The sequence below is a fragment of the Misgurnus anguillicaudatus genome, chromosome 2 (genome assembly GCF_027580225.2).
Source record: "Misgurnus anguillicaudatus chromosome 2, ASM2758022v2, whole genome shotgun sequence".
NCBI lineage: Eukaryota > Metazoa > Chordata > Actinopteri > Cypriniformes > Cobitidae > Misgurnus > Misgurnus anguillicaudatus.
In genome coordinates, this window is record NC_073338.2 from 43,138,530 (window position 1) to 43,162,354 (window position 23,825).

Consider the following 23,825-nt stretch of genomic DNA (forward strand, 5'->3'; position numbering starts at 1 on the left):
AACGCCGGCAGCCGCCTATCATTAAGCGCAACGTCAACAGAACTTACTCCAAAGGGGCTGGTAGAGATAAAGGAGGAGTGCTGCTCCCTCTGAAACTCATCCAGCCTTCCCTGGACTTCTTTAGCAGTCCATTCACTGATCGGTTTGTGCTTAAAAAGACCAGACAGAACAGGATCAGGGCAATACTTAACAAACATATGGGCCACCTCATCACCCAATTTATGCATAGCTCTCCCTTGTCTACGCAGACCGTCATCTGCCAGATCAGCTGCCTTATTGACTCTGATCCAGTAATCGACCGCAGACTCACCAGGCTCGGGCAGGGTCGAATAAAAGTCAGCCAAGGGAAGGCAAGATGGTGCAACACTGAAATATTTCTGGAGAATAGAGTAGATTATATCAGGGTCATTCTTAACATCAAGAGATGTGTCACTCTTCAGACTAATTCTCACAATATCCCTCGCTTTGCCCATTAACCGTGATAATATTTCATCAGCCTGGTTCTCAACAGCACATTTCTGTTTCAACAGAAGGGTTCTAGTCATCTCAATCCACTCATGTACTGGAACTTTATCAGTATTGTCACCCCTGAAAATTACAGGTTCTCTGTCAGCAGTGACATGTACTGTTACTTGAGAAACATCCTGTTTAGTGGAACAGTTAGAGTTAGCTTCCCCACATAATGGAGAACCACGACTAGTGTTGATTACTCCTGTTTCCATTAATTTGGCAGCGACGGCATCGCTAATTTGTTCGCCCAGTCTCCCAAACACATCAGTTAGGCAATCCAACACCTGACTATCACTGGTTGCAATATGCAAAGGAGCTGTATCCCCAACATGGCATTCCACAGGAGGGTCTCTGAAAAACAGACCCCGACCAACACCCTGTGCACTATTAAATGCCATGCGAGAACGATCACCTCCACTGACAACAGGTGTTGGATCACCACTATAAAGGCTGTTGGTCAAAACACCCCTACCACGCGGGATAAAAGGGCTTATGGGACTGCTAACATCAAAACGTTGTCCAAATTTTTCACCCATGAATGAAAATCAATGAAACAATATCACTACAGAAAGTACTTAATAGTACATAACCTTTAAAATGTACACAGTCCCAAAAGTAGCGATAATGTATCAAAAACGAAACAAAAATAAATAAAACTATAAGGCAAAAATTAAAGGTATAAGGAAATATCCGTAATCAAAATGTCCCATATAAAAAAACTGTATTAAAAAAAAAAAAAATACTTCTGTTTTTCAAAGAGTCTTTTCAGAGAAAAAGCGAAGAAAAAAAAATGTCCGTCAGAAAGGGAGTCCTTAAAATATCATACCGCAATGCCCATAGACAGAAACAGCAACTCAACGGCGATCCTCTTCGAGAAGACCGGTGATCCAACAGGTCACGGCACCAATGTGACGGGTTTCAGAAGACCAAAGTGACAGATTACTGTTCCCATGCAAAAAGTGTAAGATTTCTCTTTAACTCTGCGTTGTGCTTTATCATGAATTTACTGGAATCCACTCGAACCCCACACTCTCTACACGATGGTCTTTGACTCGTCAATAAATACACGGCAAGCAACTGTCAGTCGATGAAAATCTTCTTTACTGTAATATTAAACAAAAATCACCCTTTTAGTGGTTTCATCATTAACTGCAGGCATATGTGACCCACAGCCAGCAGTACCCATATCAACTGCTTTGTTGCATAGTTTCCAAAAGTATACATCACAACATTTAATTACATTTTACAAAAGGAACATAAATATAATAACAATTAAGAACATACAGAAAGAAACATACCTGTAATATTAAACAAAAATCACCCTTTTAGTGGTTTCATCATTAACTGCCAGTCATATGTGACCTAGATAAAACGTGTAGTAGCATTAGCATTAGCCACAGCTTCACTAAAGTTCACAAAACACCAAATAGCCTTTTAAATACTCAAAATATTACCCATAACTACTTTACAAACATAAAATACTTAAAGACTAATCTTATTTTACATTAAATCTGCATCTATATCTTTTATATTTTATCAAATTGCACCGAGGCAAATGCAGACTCACCCACAGCCAGCAGTACCCATATCAACTGCTGTGTTGCATCATTTCCTGTTTTAACATTTTTTCTTCTTCTGCAGTTCTCATACAAACCACTAGAGGGCACCAGTACAACATGGAACTAACGGTTGAATTCATAAGAATTCACAATAAAACTATATGAAAACTATGTACAATTCTAACTCCGTTACACAGGTTCGTTCTTTTCAAATAATAACCGCTCCAAAGTAATATCGCATAGCCGGTGCTACTTGTACGAGTAAAATCGCTCCGCGCCAATAAAGATCAATAAAGATTACCGTTTGGCGCCATCTTGTGACAAACACTGGACAACCACGACAAGACACAGACAGCTTACTGAGACTGAACTTGACAAAATAGAGCATGACAGCTACGAAGCCAACACACAAAAAATACAGAATGGGCATTAAAACTTCTCAAAGACTGGCTAAAAGAGAAAAAACGGAGACAGACAAGTATGAAGCAGATGATCTTAATAAGGTATTACGATCATTTTATGCATCTGTGCAAAGTTTCGCGGAAGGATACAAATGTTAATTTAAAACGAATATGCCAATAAAATTCATATTCATGTCCGTTTTTTTTCTTATTTGACAAGTAGCATGATAATGTAGAGGCAGCCGGTAGTTGTCGGGAAATAAGCCCCGACAGTGTGATACAAGCCTCTACATTATCCCTTACATAAGGTTCATTAGTTAACATTAGTTAATGTATTAAATAACATGACCAATACATTTGTTACAGTATTTATTCATCTTTATTCATGTTAGTTAATAGATATAAAGCTTTTGTTTGTTCCTGTTAGTTCACAGTGCATTAACTAACGAACAAGATTTTAATAAAGTATTACTAATTGTGAAATTAACATTAACAAAGATTAATAAATGCTGTATAAGTGCAGTTCATTATTTGTTCATGGTAACTAATGTAGTTTACTAATGTTAACAAATAAACCTTATTGTTAACTGTTACCAACATATTTGTGTTTCAAATTGTATTATTAGTTACAGGATAATACAGTGCGCATTGGCATGATTTTATGTGACTGTTGATACTCAGTTAATTCATAGTTACTTTAAATAAGTCTTAATTAATGTATAGTTCTGCAGGAGTTTTTTAACATGCAGTAATTAATAATGATTATTAAAAAGTAATATGTTACTAGTTGTTACTTAACCCAAACATGTACAATTACCTATTTAATAGTTAATCGTTCTTCTTTATTAGTAATTAGTAGAGATTTCAGTGTTAATGCAGAGGTAACCATTTGTTTCGCATTAGTTCCCGTGTAACTTCCTATTAAGACCATTATTCTAAAGTGTTACCAAATTTTTCTGTTTCTCTAGACAAATCTTTATACAATTTTGCAAAAAATAATATATACAATTAAATATATATATATATACAATAATATATAATAATATTCAAACATACCTTAAGTTTGTTAAATTGCACAAGGCAAGGGCTTTCAACTGGAATGTGTGGTTAATATATCAGTGTGATATTCTTCATGTTTATTATTTATTTAGTTTATTACTTAATACAGTTAGAGATCACAGTCTTTTCACTGCAAACATCCACATTATTCTCAATTTCATCTAATTTTTACATTATTAAGTTACCTTATAATTTCCTGCAGTGCCTTGGGATTAGGTGGATCGATATAAGATGTCAGTTATACAAATGTATGAGATGGAGAGATCGAGAACCTTCTTTTCTGTTGATAAACGGTCATAAGCATCTTTGTATACTGAACCTGTGATCATTCAAAAAGACTGGTTTCCTTTTCTTCCAGTAACTGAAGTTTGTGTTGATCACTTCTTTGGAGCTTTACTTAATCCATTAGCTGTTATACTCCAGGGAAGCTCTGGGAGCGGCAAATCATCCATAGCACAAAGGATCATGTTAGACTGGGCATCTGGAAAATATCCAGCAAAATTTTATCTTGTTTTTTATCTGAAGTGTGAAGAGCTGATGTGTTTCTCTGAAGAGATGAGTTTGATTGATCTCTTGAGCTGGAGTTGCAGTTTAACTTCCAATGAGATTATACAGATGCTACAGAAGATCAGATCAAACGTGCTCTTTATTATTGATGGATTTGAGGAGCTTAGATTCACCCAAGACATTCCTTACACACTACAAGCCACTGATGTACACCAGAAAGCCCCACCTGAAGTCTCTGTTTATGCGCTGCTGAAGGGACAAATTTTGCCTGGCTCTTTCCTGCTGGTCACTACCAGATCTTCAGCTGCACAGAGACTGAAGAGTTTGATCAACAGACCTCAATGTTTCACAAATACAATTGTTGGCTTTTCTAAAAAGAAGATAGAGGAGTACTTCCAGAAGTTTTTTCAAGATGAGGAACTCTTTAGGAAGGCTTATGAGTCTGTTAAGTCAAATGAAACCCTGTTGACTGTCTGCTCCATTCCTGTTATCTGCTGGATCATCTGCACAGTTATCAGAGAAAGATTCAATGATGGTGCAGATTTAACAAGAGGTCTGGAAACAACCACATCCATATATGTTGAGTTTGTGTCCACTGTACTGGAGCATCACTGTCAGGGTTTGAATGAGTCTGTCCCAAACCTGCTGAGGAGTCTGGGTCAACTGGCAGAGAGAGGGATGCTGGAACAACAAGTTCTGTTTGATGAGAAAAACATCCAAGAAACAATCCAAGATCCAGTTAACCATCCATTCTTGAACAAATTCCTATTGGATAAAAGAATCCAGCAAGAGACAATGTTCAGATTCATACATCTCAGCTTTCAGAAGTTCTTCACTGCTCTGTACTTTGTCTTATTGGATGAAATTGAGTCTCAGAAGAAAGTCAGAGAGCTTCTTCACACTGTAGCGAGAGGATGGGCTTCGTCCTGTTGGTCTGTTGCTGAGTTTTCAAACAGAGATTCAGAAATAAGAAAATCAAATCAGTTACAGTCTGTAATTTTGTTCCTCTGTGGTCTCTGTAAGAATGAAAGTATCAACTCATTCTTTAAAAAGCACAATGTGACTGTTAGTATCAACATAGAAACCCAGCTGAAGGAATGGATCCATCAGTGTTTACTGAAATATCAACATGAAAACATGATGTTCATTCTTCATTGTCTCTATGAGCTTCATGACAAGAGCTTCATTGGGAAAGTTTTAAAAGATTTGATTCTAGATCTTTCCAACATTTCCCTAAACAAGACAGACTGCTGGGTGCTGCGGTTTTGTTTACAGTGCTGTGAACGCATCAGAAACTTGAAACTCAACGTTACATCTGATCATCTGAAGATACTTCAGCCTGCATTGTGTCGTTATGAAGAGCTGTGGTAAGTGAAGATCAGACTGTTTGTTTGATCATGCAACACATTAAATACTTAACAATATACTGCAAGATTTTCATAATTTATTTAGATCATGTTAGTTTTGATGTTAAACATGAAACATACACCTTACATTGAGCAAACAGCAAGAGTGTCTGATAATGTCTCTGTTCACTTTCAAAGGTTGATAGTTGATCACATTTCGGATGATGTTGGGGATTTAATCTTGGCTCTTGGAGACGGAAAGATTATGAATCAGCTGATGTAATGGATTAAAATTATTGTAAACATATAAGCATTATTGTTTTACATGCAGAAAGTATGCCAGTAGTGGACATTACAGTGAATATTATGCCATTTATTGCCAACACAGATGCAGTTCTGTAATTATTTAATGGAAATACTTATTTTAATTGTCAGGACAAAAGTGGATAAAAAACGGAACAGAAGCTGTCCAGAGATCATTGGATCAGTTAAAGACGGTGTTGTCACGTAGGAAACTACAATCATTTAACATCACATCATTCATTCATGCCACTGATACAAAGTTTATATTTTCAAATTAATTTGCAAGACTTGATGCCAAAATTAAAGTTTGTTTCGCTGTTTGTATTGCAGATTGTCCATAAGCTGCTCCAAAATCTCAATAAATAGACCAATACCCTTAGATTTAACTCTGATTTGTCCTCGTCCAGCGATTTGTACAATAAACTGGAGAAACGTTCTGCAGATGTTCATGAGATGTACACAAGAGTGAGAAACTTGACTCTAGTTTTTTAAAAATATACAATTTACTGCTTCTTAATGTTTTGCTTAAATGTTTTTCTTTCTGTTTCTACTTTCTGTGTTTTTTTATCACAGACCTGAAGGTTCTGATAAAGAGGTTGTTGCTCTCATACGAGTCCTGCGCTCTTCATCTGGTTTAAAGAAAATTAATCTGCAGGTGGACATCTTGAGTATCACACTGGTCCACACAATCATTTCCCTCATCCATACCTGTCCCAGTCTCAGTGAACTTGTGTAAGATTTCGGTTGTATATCTTATATTTGTATTAAAATCTTTTAATAATCATTAATCGTCAATCTAGAGTGAAAAGTGATAAAGAAATTTTAAAGGTAAATGTTTTGGTTTCAGGATAAAAGCCATATTGACATTACAACAGGAGGTAATCCAGACCCTACAGGAATCATTAACGGACATGGATTGGATGCTCAATATGTAAGAGTTTATATATAATCTGTCTGTTTTCTGTTTCATCTGTTGAATCTTTATTTCTTTCCAAAAGAGAAATTCCAACAAATTGCACACAAACAACTTTGCTGTAAACTGCACACTGTTATTCTCTTTAGCTGGAGGACATCTGTGTTGCTTAAACGTGACAAAGATTCAACAGAGGAGGAACTGAAGACAGAATACAGTAAGGAATTTTTGTTTATAACAACTAAATTACTGCTGTTTGTAATAGTACCAATAATATAAACCAACCAGGGCCGTGCACAGGGGGGTGGCCCGGTGGCTAGAGCAACTGCCCTTCTGCCCTAATCGGCTGAGGTGCCCCTCTCGCCAACCCCAGTCAAAGTGTTCTGTTATCGCTCGTCTAAAGATCCACTGTTTCTGGTAATCCACTTCGTGATTTCCCGCCCGCTCCGCAGCATCTTTCACATTCTGTGTCCACTCTTTGAAGGGCGAAGACGACAGTTTGTTGTATTAACAGGTAGATTCATTACATTACCTCAGTTGTTGAGCTGCTCAATTAGTAACTTGGTAGTTTGAAGCGGAGAGAGGTTGTGTTCTATATTTATTTTTGCTTGCTTGTGTTCTCGTGATCACTACTTAATTTTCTCGTTATTTTTTAGCTTTAATCACATCACAAGAACACAACTTCCGCTATGTCGAGATCACGAGAAAACAAGCTGCTGTTTTCTCGTGATCTCGACACAACAAAAGCTGTACTCCTGTGATGCGACCAAAGCTTACGTGTACTCAATAGAACATAATTTTTAGACAGCAAAAGCATATTTAGCAAATTAGCATGGATGAACAAATGAGATTTTGCTTCAGGGATTCGCTCAAGATGAAACAGATTTGCCAATAATTGACCATTTGAATTTAGGGACCGTCTTTAAAGTACTCCATATACGTTTCTACTTTAAACAGCATTAAAATGGAATAACTTAAAGTCAACAAACAGTCACAAAACCAACTGTAAAGTGTTCGTGGTTGTCAACTATAATGCCCACTTTTTTAGATGTTTTATATTTATTCAAATAAACTGTTAAATACTATTGAAGATAGAAACGTGTACAGTGCACTTTAGAGATGGTCCCTAAATTCACGAACATCAAACTTTCAGGCATGAAAATCCCTCACCTTTCGGCGAAATTCGCCGTTTTGAATCCAAAAAAGGTGACCCACGTGAATCCTGTAGATTCGATCACAAAACATTTTTGGGGAGGAGGGGGGGGTATGCGCGCGTTGTTTGAAGACGCGCCCTTCGCCGTCATCCAAACATGTATCCCAGACATTAGATTTGTTTGAGTTCATGCTGCGCTTCAAAAACCGACAGGCAGGCAGGTGACATCAAAGTATCACGAGAGTGAATCGAGAAGTCATAAGGAAGTCTGCTTTCGAACGGCTCTCGCGCTACTGTGATGTCATCCGCATTTCTGTGTTGTTCGTCATACAAGCTTGTTGTTTTTCACTAATTGGTTTAATAGAGGTTTAATTTATATTCTTTCTTTATTTGACGATTTTGGCAATATCTTGTCGTATGAACGCTTCATGACTGTCCATGACTTCCCTATTCCTTTCAAAGAATATAACACTGTTGTTAAAGCCATTCCCTCAGGCCTAATGCATCTGGTTAAGAGCCACTTATTATACACCCAAAAAGATATAAAGGAGTCGGCTTTGTTGCTGGGTGGCATTGGCATTTATGACAAGAAATGTAACAATAAACATGTTCGCCAGATATTTCAGAAAAGAGACTGTATTGTTCCTCGGGGTAAATCCCATTGGATTGCTTTAATTAATAATATTGATTGGAGAAGAACGTGGTTGTTGCCTCACAAATATTTTCTTCCCAATAAAACCAAAGAAGTCCACTTTAAAATACTGCATAAAATATATCCTGTTAACTCAATTGTTTCCAAATATGTTGATATTCCTAGTACCTGCACATTTTGTGGCACTGAAGAGGAAACATTATTACATTTATTCTATTCTTGTAAGTTTGTGCAGAAATTTTGGCTAGACTTGCACTCCCATCTAAACAAAACACCTATCCCTGCACAATCTTTTAGCTTGAAAGATACTATCTGCTATTACTCTGACTCTGCCAACAAATCTAAAGAGTATTTATGTAACTTTTTTATTTTGTTTGGCAAATTTTTTATCCATAAACAAAAATTTATGGGCTCAATTCCTACTTTTTCACATTTCCTGATTGAAGTTGACTCACTGCTCAATTCTTTTTGTTTGACTAAAAATAAAAAATGTGTTAAGTTTTTGGATATATATAAAAAATATATTTCTATTGACTCCAACTTAACTTGATAGCTTTCCTTCATTGCTTTTATATATTTATTGTTAATTATATTTTTTCCTTGATTGTACATACCCCTTTTGTGTTTTTTTTATTTTTTTATTTCTCCTTTTCCTTTTATTTTGACTTCTCTGTATCTTCTTTATTTGACAATGTTCTCCTGAAGGTGATTGTAAATCTCATCTAATTGTTTGAATAAAAAAAAAAAAAAAAAAAAAAAAAACACAAGCTTGTTGAAGATGCGTAGAGTGACTGCCTTCGGTACGTAAAGTCAACACAAAACGCTGTAAAACTATCATTGTAGAATTCTAATGCGTCAATCAATTAAAACAACACATCTACATCACTAGCGTAGCCAGGATTCACAATGTGGGTGGGCCCAGAGAAAATCAGGTGGGCCTTAACCCAAAATGCATCTGTTATCAAAATATACAAACACACAACTACACCAGCTTCAATATATCACCGTTTATTCAGAACAAAAGCCTGTATGGGCCCTATTTTAACAATTTAAGCGCAATGTGCAATAAACCAATAAGAGTCTCATCTCCTTTAAAAGCCAGTTCGTGGCGCCATCCCGATTCCATATTTTGGCAGAATTTGTAAACTAAAAAACTAAGCGGAGGAAGAAGACCACCAGTTTAAGATTGATATAAAAAATTGAGTTGTTTGTATTTGTAATGAAATTGTAAATTTTTTGTATTAAAACCTTTAAAAGTCGTTTTCTTTCAGTCATGGAAGTAAAAATAGCAGGCGTTTCATTGCTGTAAATGTATTGATAGCCCAGATGATCAGTCTTATCTCAAATAATATTTTACAAATATGCAAGAAAAGCTTTGTACTTTAAAAATACTTTAAATAGTAGCCTAATTTGTTGGTATTTGAAGAGTTTTGTTGCAAAAAGAGATAATTCCGCTTTTTTCAGAAATCACGTTTTTTGGTTGCGCATTCCAATTAATATCTATTCAACTGCAGTTGGTTTGTTTTGATTTAAACCTTCATAACTTAAAAAATACAGCTAAGTATCACTATAAAACAAAAAAATAACATGATAACATAATAATAATTTGACAAAAAATTTAAAAATGTAGTTATATTGTTTTGCAACGAAATTCTTCATTTAAACTTTTTAAAGTCGTTTTCTTTCAGTCATGGAAGTAAAAATAGCAGGCTTTTCATTGCTGTAAATGTATTGATAGCCCAGATGATCAGTCTTATCTCAAAGAATATTTTACAAATATGCAAGAAAAGCTTTGTACTTTAAAAATACTTTAAATAGAAGCCTAATTTGTTGGTATTTAAAGAGTTTCGTTGCAAAAAGAGATAATTCCGCTTTTTCCAGCAATCTCGTTTTTTGGTTGTGCATTCCAATTAATATGAATTCAACTGCAGTTGGTTTGTTTTGATTGAAACCTTCATAACTTAAAAAATACAGCTAAGTATCACTATAAAACAAAATAATAACCTGATAACATAATAATTTGACAAAAATGTTAAAAATGTAGTTATATTGTTTTGCAACGAAATTCTTCATTTAAACTTTTTAAAGTCGTTTTCTTTCAGTCATGGAAGTAAAAATAGCAGGCTTTTCGTGGCTGTAAATGTATTGATAGCCCAGATGATCAGTCTTATCTCAAAGAATATTTTACAAATATGCAAGAAAAGCTTTGTACTTTTCAAATACCAACAAATTAGGCTTATATTTAAAGTATTTTTAGAGTTTCGTTGCAAAAATACATAATTCCGCTTTTTTTCCAGCAATCTCGTTTTTTGGTTGTGCATTCCAATAAATATCAATTCAACTGCAGTTGGTTTATTTTGATTTAAACCTTCATAACTTAAAAAATACAGCTAAGTAGCATTATAAAACAAAATAATAACCTGATAACATAATAATAATTTGACAAAAATGTTAAAAACGTAGTTATATTGTTTTGCAACGAAATTCTTCATTTAAACTTTTTGAAGTCGTTTTCTTTCAGTCATGGAAGTAAAAATAGCAGGCTTTTAATTGTTGTAAATGTATGGAGAGCATGATCGGGTTAATCTCAAAAAATAATTTACAAATATGCAAGAAAAGGTTTGTACTTCAAAAATAGTTTATTTGTAACGAACAGGAGATCAATAATTTACAAACGTGCCGTTTCAGCACTAGAACAGCGCTGGGTGTTTTGAAATTTAAGCATAACATAAAAACGGTTCTCATCTCATCATATTCACAGGTACAAAGTCATCATATATAATAAATATGTGGGGTAGCATTAATTTTTTTTAAATAAATGCAATATTTGCATTTGTTTAAAGCAAAACATTTAATTACTTACCAGGCTACAGGTGAAGCAGCTTTATACGCCTTCTAACGTCTCATACTCGGTCCTCATTAAGTCAAGACACTCAATAATAATGTTTTTAAACATTTTAAAATTTTAATCCTTTGATTTTTTCATATTTTAAACGTTTGTGTGCTGCTGCGCATCCATGTGATAAGCAAATGCGCGTTGTCGTCCCGTAGGCGCATATTACTAACGCGCTCATTAAATAACAAAAGCAATATTGCTCCATTGACTTAAGAGCAGGTTTAAGTTGGTCAGTGACATAGTCTATTTTATTTGCTTCGAAATAGCAACTCACCAACAATGCGCCTGAACACAACTCGTTTTCAGACCAGAAGGCTCAAAGTGGGCGCAAATGTTATCGGCAAAGAGTTTTCTTTTTTTAGCTGCTGAATCAACACCTCATGTTCAGAATCCTCAACGGTAATGTTAAAGGGTGCACCATCAAGCTGTAATAAAGTCTTCTCACCGAAGGTCTTCGTGACCTTCATTCTAAGACAATGAAGCAGCGCAGCTCTCATTATTCCATACGTGTCAGCCTTAAACCGGGTGTTCATTTCTATGATCTGGGGTGTAGGAGGGGCGAGGAGGCTGTTCGAAATGCGCTACTTATTGCACTACTATTTACAAAATTAACTTATTCCTTATTATAATAGCAAACAAGAGTTTAATTTTTTTTATTTTATAGGTCAAGTATAGTGATAATTGCAACAAAATTTACTCATTAAGATAACTAATAGGCTTTACTGGATAGGCAGGTGGGTGGGCATAGCTGACAAGTGGGTGGGCCAAGGCCCACCCAGGCCCACCCATAGCTACGCGACTGATCTACATAGACTGACAGTGCAAAGTGTCCTAAAAGATTTTTGTTGGAATGGATTGGAACGAATTATGGACGTACTCCTCGCTTGTAAGACACATTGGTCTACTAGTCTACGGCTGTAAGTACTTAAATGTAAATATGGTGAAACTGCAAAATATTGCATGAAATGCTGTAATAAGAACATACTGTTACTAATACAGTTCATAAGAAAGTTTACTGTTTACAGTAACATTTAAGCGATTTTAGACTATTTGAGCGACAAGATGCTAAAGTGAACTGTTTTCAGTGCGCATACGCGCACAAACTCAAAAATCACGCAAACGCATATTTTTTTGGGCTTGACAGGAGATATACGCACAAACTATATTGTAATACCACAGTCTCTGCAAGTATTCTCATAAAAACAGTTGTTTATTATAAGTGAGAAGTTGATCATGTGTCGGTGTATAGATCGCTTCTCCGTTGTTAAAGGGACAATTCGTCTCATAAGAAATGGTTATGTTTGAGTCATAATGTTAATCAAACTACAAAAGACAAAAGGAAATCACTTTTATAGCTTTAAAAAGATTAATTATATTTAATTTATAGTATGAAAACGGTGTTATGTTAATTTGATACTGTTTTTCTACCTAATCAATAATGTTAGATCTTACTTTATTTGTAACTTTGTTCTTTTCTATTTTATATGCTTGTAATGTCTTGATTAGTTCCTTTTTTTATTTTCCCACATCACTCTTTTGCTTATCTGAAAATTATTCAACCCATGACTCAAAAAAACCATAATGTAATTCATTTAACCAGTACTATATTGTAAAATTAAGTCATTTTAAATTAGATGTAGGCCTTCAGGTCCACCCTATTGCAAAACCAACTTAAAATTGTATGGCCTTGTGACTGATGGTCTGATTATGGCAAAATAAAATTATTGCAGATGTAAAATAGTAAGGGCATTCTACTTGTTACAGCTTTCCACATTTATCAACCCATTTAATTAAATATGGTTTCTGTTACTAGTCAAATGTTTACATTTTAAATCTAAATTGTCCGTCAGAATTAAATAATTTAAATAATGGTCATGTATGTTATGGTGGGAATTTTGTTTCTGCGCACATGGAGGGATGTTGAGTTCCTCCCTTCTTTTTTGTCCTTGGCCATTCACATGCCTGAAGAATAAATAAGTTAAGTTACAGCATGTTCCCTAATGAGCCCATAATATTTATTCTGGGGGGGGTCCTCCCACCTCGCGGCCCCATCAGAGGCCACATCGCCCCTCGAGCGCCCTTGTCACCTTTTTCACCCCTGACCCGTTTTCATGCCTGAACTTTATTTTTTTATTAAGTCTATCGACAATTAGCTACGCGTGGTAACGGCGAAGACTCCGTATGCATCAGCAGTCCACTTCAAAATAAATTAAATATTATGGACAGGAAATTACATTTTGGCATTTGGATTATTATGTCTGGATAGCGAGAAAACAACTTTTGTTATCTCGAGATCACGAGAAAACAAGCAGCAAAAATAAAAAATATGGATGACCTCTCTCGGCTTTCCTATGTTTTTTTATTTCTGTGGATGATTTGCTCTCTGTCTTCTTAAAGTGCTAACAACTTAGCAAACGTTTTAGAATTACAGTGATTGTCTAATGAGTACCCGATGAGATCTAATATAAATAACACCACATTTGCTGTTGTTGGCACACCTTGTCGACAAAAAATAAAAAAACAATGTTTTTAAAAAAAAGACAAGAGTTGGAAGGGAGGCTGCAAAAGCTGTTCAAAATTGCAAACATGGATTCAAAGCTTCAGCATGTAAATCATATAGAATATTAAGAAGTTTTGTCACACTCTAAATCTTGTTATAAAGTCTGTTTTCCATCATTTATATTATTTGATACTAATCTATAACACATCATATTGTTAAAACCATATAAATTGTGCCCCCTTTTTGGTTTGGGCCACTGCCCCTCAAAATGTCTGTGCACGGCCCTGAAACCAATAATAACTTAAACCAATTGAGATACTGTGACAGTAACCTCATTGTTTTCTGTAACTGAAGTAGCTCATTCTCGCAGTATTTTGATGTCATAAATCAATTGGTCTGCGCAGTGACACATACGTTACCCTTTTATTGCACTGAGGTTGGCATATGGGACATCAGGGCGAAATGAAAGGTTATAAAGGGCTTCATTAGTTTTTAAACATCCTGTAAATGTATAAATGTAAACTGTTGAGTTGTGATCTGTGGCTTGGCAGGAATTTGAGCAGCATCCAGAAGCAGTCATGAATAGAAAGAGATTAGGTTTAGTATTTTATGTTTATGAGCAACCCTGTCATTGTTTTACACAACATGTACAACATGTAAATTCAGTTTTGTTTTATAGTGGAAGAGGTTCTGGTGCATGTGTCTTCCTCAAAATTACAAGCACCTGGACCAACGGTGAGTCTCACCAAAGTCCTTTTACGGAAGTGGCACCACTTTGTGGTCATGTTTGCAACTCCCCAGTGAAGTCTTTTCAGTCATGCAAGACTAAAATCAAAATCTACCTGAATAGAGACAGATATCAATTGCTCGCTGAAATCACAATAACATATAAAAACTATTTCTGAACAACAATTAAATCTGACATTAACTTTTGTTTCTCAAGTTCACATTTTTGAAGTTGCCCTACTGCACATGCAAGGGCCTTACAAGACTGTATAAAGATCCTCCCCTAGAGAATAAATTTTTCAGTCTTTATATCTACTTTTATTTTTTTTGCAAAGCAAGACCTACGTTTCTAGAGCGACAATATTCTTGTTAATAACGCTATATCGTTTGAGTAGGAATGTGATATTACACTATATCAGCACGGCTGTGATTAGGCCAGAGATTAGGCCAATGTAACATTTAACGTTAAAATAATAATAATAAAATTGGGAATTATAATTTACCAATATAAAATGGCATTTTCAAAAAAATAAATGGTTTTGTTTCTTTCTTCAATGCAGACCTCCATGTTCACACCTGAACTCACTGATAGTGATGAAGTCAATGGAGAAAATACACACAGGTATACAACATTTATATGACGTATTCAGTTGTTCATAGTGCTTAGAGTTTTCTAAAAAAAAAACACCTTAATCCTCAATGATGTGTTTTCGTCCTCTAGGTTTGTTTCTCCACATGCTGGTCAGTTTCAGTGCAGTTTGACAAACCTTGTGTTTGTGATGGAGGGTAAAGGAGAGATGTTGTATAAAATCGTGCCCTGGGATACACGGCGCTTAGATGGTTTGGGTCAGATGCAGCCTGCAGGTCCCTTGTACAACATCGACTGTTTTGAAGGTTCAATCTCACAACTGCATCTCCCACACTGTGAAATTTTCTCAGGTATGTCTGTGCATTGATTTTTAATGGACACTTTGGTCTGTTATTGGATGGGACAGAGAAAAGATTAAAGGATCAGGACTTGACACAAGCTGTATTCATATTGAGTCACCTGTACACAAGCTTCACATTGCATTGTGCTCTGGGGCATGTACATGACCAGTCAGATACATGACATATGTTAAAAATGCATTTTAAAATAACACTATCTATTTTATTAAATCTCTGTAAACTGTCTTCAAATTGTTAAATGTCTTTTACAGAGGAGAATAAAGTCAGTTTGGCTGTAGCACACATCACTGGTGATAATGTAGAAGTGTTGCAGCCACTCAATGTGAGCAGCACTCATGTGATTATTAATATCACTGAGTTTTCCCTGTTTGGACTCATAAAAAAGATCATATACCCTGAGTCTCCTGTTCGGTCCCAAGTGTTGTTTTTTGTCCGTCCAACATCTGTGAAACAGAAAGAGAAAATACTGGATGTCCATTTGCTTCCAAGGAATGTCCCGCTGTCAGAGGTACTGCACGCCTAACTGCAAGTGTTATTGTTGCTTCAATATTATTATATTTTCTCCTATGCAAATGGTTCATGCAGTGAAATATGACTTTCATAACTGAAATTGACAACTTCTTTGTTCTTTCATTAAGGTAAAAATCCAACACAAGGAGAATCGTCACATTCAGACCAGTTCAAAATGTCGTCTGACTCCAGGTAGAGAGTACAGTCTGTGTTGTCTACCAGAGGGACTTAAAGTACAACCAGAGGTAATGTTATGACTATGAGATACTTTAAAACAGATCTAACTTAATTTAGTATTTTATTGGGGTTTTTGAGGTTTTAGCACAGTTCTTACATAATGTGTAATTTATCATTAGCTATGTTTCAATGCAAAACATCTTTTTGTAGATGTAACTGTCATGTAGACACCTTAATTGATCATGTAAGTAATGATCCCACCTAAAGTACCTGCTGCATATGTTCATGTCTTTGACATCTTTGGGTGGTTTCCCAGACAAGGCTTATTCTAGACTAAATAGCATGTTTAAACTGCCTTAATTTAAAAAACATGTTGCGATATAGTATCTTTAAAATAGTAAATATAGCGGTATAGTATCTTAAAATATGTCTGTGCCATTGTTTTGTCTCAATATGCAAACCAAAAATGTTTTTTGTAAGGCATCTTTGTAAAAACTTACTCTCCTAACATAACTAAAGCCAAGTCCTGGATTAATCTAAACTCTGTCTGATGCTGCGTTTACACCAGCCGTGGTAGATGCGTTAAATGCGTGTGATTTCAATGTTAAGTCAATGTGAAGATGCGTTGACGCGTGTCTGGAGGTCTCACGGCGCGGATGAGGCATTTGGCGCGGTGCGATTGACTCAATTCCGTCTACCGTGCCAGATGCTCAATTCGCGCCATTCGCGCAAACTGACCATCTGACGCAGTACTTTTTGTGTCGCGTTAACCAATTAAGAGCCTGCTTGCTGCTGTGGTGGCCGCCCCTCCCGGAGTCACTCATTCAACATGTAGGAACGCTTGACAATGTTGCCAAATCTGTGGTATTCGGACTAGTTTTGAATGACCATTGCACTGGTTTTGTAATGCAGATCTGGCAAAGTTTTATTCAGGATGTTTATAATGTACATTTATGATAATAAAAAAACTGTTTTAAATAAGTTTTGATTTGAAATATTTAATAAAGGTTTTATTGTTTAAGGGTATACCGTATAAATAGTACTTTCATTATCGGCAATCAGATTGAATTCAGTTGAATTGAGGAAAATGTGTGCTTAAAAACATCTATCTAGTTAATCCCAATTTTCATTTTTCAGAATGAATTGTTTGAGTTTGATTTCGACCCAAACTTTCATCCCACATTTGAAGTGATTCTGGATGTAAACATTGAGGAGATAAAGCTCGGTCTGTTGGATAAAACCGATGAAGAGACAACAGTTTGGACACCACGCCAAATCTTTTTTACAGGTATAAAACTTATCTGTAAATAAAGCTTGTTGTTGAAATTTTATTTAGATTTTTAAGCAGCTCACTTACTTTTCATTTGTTGAGATGTTCATGATGTTCGAGATCTCTCCGTGATCAAATGTTTTGTTTTATTTCAATAGAATCAGGTTCCAGTACTGACTCTACTGCTATCATAAAGGACATGGGTATTGAATCCTACATTTTCACTATTCAATATTATTTTGTTTATATCATAAATGTATCAACTCTTATAACAAGTGTCTTGATCTTTTTCTGCTTGAATCAGAATCAGAATTTGTGGACAACCACAGAGATGAACTCATTCAGAGAGTCACGTCTGTGATGGAGATAGCTGACTGTCTGAGGTCAAAGAAGATGATTACAGATGAAATGTGGAGTGAAGTTCATGCTGAGAATACCCACAGAAAACAGATGAGAATCTTGTACATGGTGCTGATCTCAGGAGGTTCAGCTGTAAAAGCAGAATTTTACAAACTGCTGAAGGAGAAGGAACCTCATCTAGTAGAAAGCTTAGAGTCGTCATCATCCACTAGTGCTCAGTAATACAGACAGATTGTTAGATTGTGTGCAGCTAAATAGTTTCAAATCTCTGCATCTCTGCTCTCAGACCCTGACGTGGAACAAAGCACTGTTTCATGTTAAAACAGTTTTTATAAATATGCACTTTGCTGTGGATTTTTGCTTATGCACGCTGTTATGTACATAATGTTCTGGGTTCGTTTTGTAGTCATTTTTGTTTTAGTATTGCTTGTGGTTTGTGTGTTTATGTTTTATTTACCAGGCAAGATTGCTTGTGTGAGAGTTCCGGCAGCTGATTGGTGGTTCTACAGCTGATTGGGAACTGGAGCTCTTTAAAAAGACCAGTTTTGGACCAGTTCACTCTCGCTGCTGATGCTGCTGGTTTTGGTTGTACCCTATGTGGGGATATGTATGACATTTAGCAATTTTCTGACATTTTGATATAAATATTTAACATTTTACAATAGTTTTCAAACTATTTTGTGTGTTCATAAACCTAGCTTGTGTTCCATATTTTTGGAATTTGTAGCAGCAGGAGGGAGCATTTGTTGTTTGTGGATCATTATAATTTGTGTTAATTATCTTTCATTTTTTCACAGGGAGTTGGGGAGTAGATTTAGAGCTACCCTGGGGTATACATATCATCCGTAGGTATATTTCTCTGTCTAGAAACACTAGGTAGATCTGGGCGGACCACCAGCTGTAAGTTTGGTTAGGACGCCTTGACCGTGTGTCAGGCAGGGACTTTTAGAATCTATTGGGGGACAGTACATGTTTGGGGTGGGGATTTTTGTTGATTTTTTTGCTTTGGTCTGTCCAGCCCTCCCCTTTCCCCAGAAAGTTATTGTTTATTATTCACATTAGTATTGTACAAAAATAAAAGCTTTGTTTTATACGGTATTTGTTTTTTGTGTCCTTTTCTCGTGACGCAATTCCATGCCTCCCTGCTTGCATCGGTGGTCCTGAGTAGTGGGTTGTCAGGCTCCCCTCCCTTTGAGAGCTAGAACGTAACGTTTACAATCAAATTTCTTTATAAATCTCTATGAATGAGCCAAATATTTTTTGAAGTCGCCATGAAACGGAAGTAGCAATTGCCTTATTTTCCCCGTGATGACGTATATCCGAATGAAACGGCTTTTGAGATTAAATAAGGCAGGGCTGGATTTGAATTTGTCCATCGAGATCTGATTGGATCGTTTGAAGTTGGGTCGTGTTGATAATTGCTAATCGGTGTGCTCTTCTCCCGGACCCCGCCCACCTGCCATACTTATGACCGTAAGTGATAGTGATGGGTCGTTAGAGAACGGGAGGAGATTTGCATGTTTGATTAAAGATTATGAGCACACACAAATTTTTTAAAAATAATGAAGCTCACAGATAAGTCATTTGTTAATAATACCACAATATTAAAAATATATATATAGTTTTTAATTTCAATTTCATTGCGACTTTAAGTAAATTTCCAAAGATTTTTTTTTGTGACTGTAGAAACAGGAAATTGTTCAACCTGTTTCACAGAGGTATGAAAATGAGGTCACACATATAGGCCAAACTCCCTTTAGTTATTAATCTCAATGTGTAATACCAGTTGTGCTTTGCTGCAGAAACCTCTGTGTCTTTAAATAAAATTTCTTCCTGTATTTCACACCGATTGTCATCCACACAAACAGCTGAACTGAAAACTAACATATTTGTTTTTTTAAATGATCTTTGATGTCATCTGTCTGCACAGCACCACAACTAAGTAATGGGAAAGCAATTTAAGAGTTTGAGATCACTGCCTTATACCATTGACATAATATAAAATGAACATATTTCACTACAACATATGTAGAATTAAGATATTACATGACAGTTTGAGTGTTAGATAAATGTATAGCATATAAAAAGTTAGGCTTAAACTGTGACGATATGGTCATAGTCAGTGGTGTTATAATCTGACTTTACCATGGTTACCGGGGTCAGCGCTAGTATGCATTAGTGTACAGACATAGCAGTGGTCTCGATGGTTTGTCACTTTGGGTGTTTAATTGGCAAATCTCTACCACATGTTAGTGGTGTAGACATGTAAAGGGTTTAGATGTGTTAGCAATGCTTCATCACATCACATGAATAGAAAGAGAGAGAGAGCAGAGCAACCTGACCAAGGATCAAACGGATGTCTCTGAGTCTCTGTGTTCTTTTTCTCATCCAAACCTCGTTCATTGGCAGATAATGGAATAACTTACGACATTTATTTGTCAAAGGTCAAACAGCATTTTGCATAGACTTCTCAAATTTTTATAATATCAGAAATTGACCGTCTTGCTGTTATATCTAAAGTTTTCGTGAATCTGCTCAAAGAGCACAGAGATAATAGCAAAGAAGCAAAGCTACGAATGCAGCCATGGCACTGAACGAGCAATCGTTATTATAATCCAAATCGGCAAACATTATTAAGCAAGTTGACCCAATACACAACAAATGTAAAACTGCGTTATTAATCACCATGACTGTAAAGTGGACTTTTAAAGCTGGAATAAGCATTAACTCTTTCCCCGCCATTGACGAGATATCTCGTCAATCAAGAGAAAACGCTTCCCCGCCTATGACGAGTATTTCCGTCTTTCCGCAATACCGCTATTCCGAAACTTTTTTAACCCGGAAGTTTTGCCCTATGGCATGCTGCTGCATGTCCATGTCTGTTTTAAAGATTGCTCTGAATGGGATTTCTATGAAAAGTCCGTCACAAAAATGGAATTATCTCTGCTTTTTGCTCAAAATGTGGTGTTTTTGCAGAAACCTACCCATATTCAAAAGCTGATTACAAAAGAACTACTCAAGGTAGGATGAAACGTTTTTTTGTTTGAAAGCAGAGGGTCTGTTCTTTCATTTGGTATACTGTATGTTTATATATTTGAAGAAGAACATTTTCTGGAAGGCATTAAACTTTTGTGAAAATCATGAAAAACGCTGGCGCTGGCTGGCAACTTTTTTTAAAAACGCTGGCGGTGAAAGAGTTAAGCATTTCAATCGTCAAGAGAGAAATAACATGGATGAAACTTTCTTGGAAGTAAGGATTGTCCATCACACAGTCAGGTACAAGGAGTGAGAAGGCTAACTTCTATGGGTAAGACAAAAAGTTTAATTTTCGCTACTTGTTAATTGACTTATTAATAACATTTAGCTAAAGAATATTTGCCGGTCGGGTCTGTGTCTTCCCGGACGGGTTCGGGTCCAGTTTTTAAATAATAGATGGGTCCGCGTCGGTTCCGGGTCCAGCTTTTAAATAATAGACGGGTCCGGATCGGTTCTGGGTCCAGCTTTCAAAACAACAGACGGGTCCGGGTCAGTTCAGTGTAACACGTTTACGGGTCTCTTCGGGTTTGGGTAGGAATTTTTTGGACCCGTGTAGACCTCTAGTACAAGCCCTGTGTTTGCGCACCAAAAGTTTCTGTGGCATTTCGTTTCCTGTCTGCAAAGGTGAGAATTAGCTCATTTGTGTGTTATTTTAGTGTAAGGATGTGCCATTAAACCAAATGCTGACCACAAATGTATCCGCCCCCTGGTAGTTTTTAATAAACTGCCTGTACACTTGCAAAGTTCTCAATGCTTCGGTTTACATATAGAGACCCTCATTGTGCTACAGTGTAAGTGTGGGGTTATTTTGAGCATTATTAGTAGTATAGACATAGCGATTTCGTTTTTAATGCACTGATGCCCCGAAGGCTACCATAACATGCTAATTTGCGTTTAGCAATAACACTGGTCACGTTAGACTAGCATGAAAACAAACTCCAGTGAACGGTCGAACTCGGTACACGTTTGTTATTAACCCTAGGATCATTTCAAGGCGGAATTTCCCTTTAAGACTATTTCCATTTACAATTCTCATTGAAATCTAAGTAAACACGTAGAGGTAAGTCATTTTCATTCTGGTTATATTTTTTAAATGAGTAAGTAGCCTGCAAAAAACTGTTTTATTGTGTTGTTAAAATATATACGACATTATCATGAATAAACTTTTTATGTTTGCTAAGTTAAATAGGCTTGACTGCACTGTAAAAAATTACTCTGGAGGGTGTTAAATTTAACCCATGAAAATTAGTTATAATTTAATTAAGTATATACTGGTAAGCTAGCAAGTAAAATAAAAAATAATGGGTATATTCTACCTTCACTATCCAATTTTTAACACTAATAACTGCCATACTAAAAAAATAAGTAACATATACCCCAAAATATTGGCCTTAGCACCGCAAAGTGCGCATGAATCAACATCCAGGCGGGACTCGAGTCACCATTTTTCATATCATATCGGCGGGAGAACTGCGGTTTGTTGACAGGTAAGTTTTTATTTAACTTGTTGATATCATCATGAATGGAAATGTTAAGTTGGTTAACTGTAAAATCTAACAGAAGTTTAGTCATTTGCGTGCTTCTCTGTCTCTGTTGTTGACAGAGGTTAGAATATGTCAGTCAGGTTAGCTTTGAATGAAACATCGCCTAGTTCTTGCACCTGCGAATACGAATAAAAATACATATTTATGATTAAAATATTAACTTCCGTTATTATTATTTACATGTCTGAATCTCGTGAACAGCGGAGCTGCTCAATATGAGTGAGTGAACTTGAGCAAGCCACCTGACGAAAGAGAGAGCAGCGGATGGTTGATGTACGATACAGACGGGAGGGCGTCGAGCAGACAAACAAACAACGGTAAAGCTGTCGATGCTAGATAATTACTGTAAAAGTTTTTTTGCATTTATCTGTTAATATATTGAGTTTTGTTTTAGAAGGGATCCATTTATGAAGCCATTTTATTATTATTAATATAATTTACGGATATATACTTAACGTTGCCTTTCGCTTTTTAATGTCTGTTCAAAAAAGTATTTCGGAGTTCATATCTTATATATGTGACTTGTATATGAAGTTGAATCACTTAAAATTGAATGTAAGTAACTTACTTCTTGTTAGTGTTCAATGTTTTATGCATGTGTACTGTGAGTTATAGCATAATATGAAGTTGTATTTTTGCACTTAATAAGTTTTAAATGAAGTTGAAATGTTTGTTTGTATCGATAAAGCATGCTAGTCTACTGGGGTAAATGAGATCAGTTTTTCCTTTCATATTATTGTCTTCTTTAATTTTCTAATGATAACGTGAAGAACAGTATTTAGGAATCTTGCTTTTAATGTTTTTTTAACATCTCATGAAGACTTTGGTTTATTTTTTTATGAAATAATATGTTCAAGAGCTTTATGTAAAACTATGATATGTTGTATTTCACTTGAAATGTATTGGGGTTATTTTGTACTTCCAATAATTAGTTTTAAATGTTTACAGAATGTTATTTGGTCAATAAAGCAAGCAATTTATGCAATCTTGTGTATGACTATTTTCTTATTCAACCCTCTCTGAATAATTAATATGTAATGTTTCTTAATGGCTTATCATTATTAATAATAATTTAATAGATCTGTGGCTTAATAGGGTATACCAATAGGGTGAATGTTATTCATTTTTTTATAAGTAATTAGTTATGAAAAAAAAGGTAGACCTTACCTTATTTTTTTTTGTTTATCATAGTAATTAAATTTAGGTACTCTTTAATCAAATATATAGGATATAATTTACTCAAACAAAGTGAGTGCAAATTGTAACAACAATTTTTTTGAGTAAATTCTATAGGCTGTTTTTTACAGTGTGGTAACTGCTGCACAACACGACAATATATGTGACCTGATCCAGCAAAATGAGTTACAGTGACCCAAATTTCAAAATTGAGATTTTGGTATCAATGAAAAGCTTTCAAATTATATCTTAGTCAAAGTCATACCTTGAATGGTTTTA

At 35.7% G+C, this 23,825-nt stretch overlaps 1 protein-coding gene across 1 annotated transcript; it reads left to right on the forward strand.

Moving 5' to 3' along the window:
- Positions 1 to 1,340: 1,340 nt before the first annotated feature.
- Positions 1,341 to 18,886, forward strand: LOC141351468 (NACHT, LRR and PYD domains-containing protein 1 homolog). Its single transcript, XM_073858323.1, has 16 exons — positions 1,341 to 1,425; positions 3,831 to 5,403; positions 5,581 to 5,661; positions 5,818 to 5,889; positions 6,016 to 6,150; positions 6,259 to 6,417; positions 6,533 to 6,616; positions 6,748 to 6,815; positions 14,479 to 14,534; positions 15,086 to 15,147; positions 15,247 to 15,464; positions 15,725 to 15,981; positions 16,112 to 16,228; positions 17,298 to 17,448; positions 17,589 to 17,633; positions 17,735 to 18,886. Exons 1-16 carry the CDS (start codon positions 1,341 to 1,343, stop codon positions 18,010 to 18,012), a joined length of 3,441 nt encoding a protein of 1,146 aa, XP_073714424.1. The 3' UTR covers positions 18,013 to 18,886.
- Positions 18,887 to 23,825: the final 4,939 nt, after the last annotated feature.

Bases quoted from the DNA above. Each gene is read 5' to 3' on its own strand.
- LOC141351468 (XM_073858323.1), top strand. From the start codon at position 1,341: ATGCCCATAGACAGAAACAGCAACTCAACGGCGATCCTCTTCGAGAAG. The intron at 5,890-6,015 runs GTAGGAAACTAC...TTTGTATTGCAG, and splicing joins GTTAAAGACGGTGTTGTCAC to ATTGTCCATAAGCTGCTCCA. The intron at 15,982-16,111 runs GTACTGCACGCC...TCTTTCATTAAG, and splicing joins GGAATGTCCCGCTGTCAGAG to GTAAAAATCCAACACAAGGA.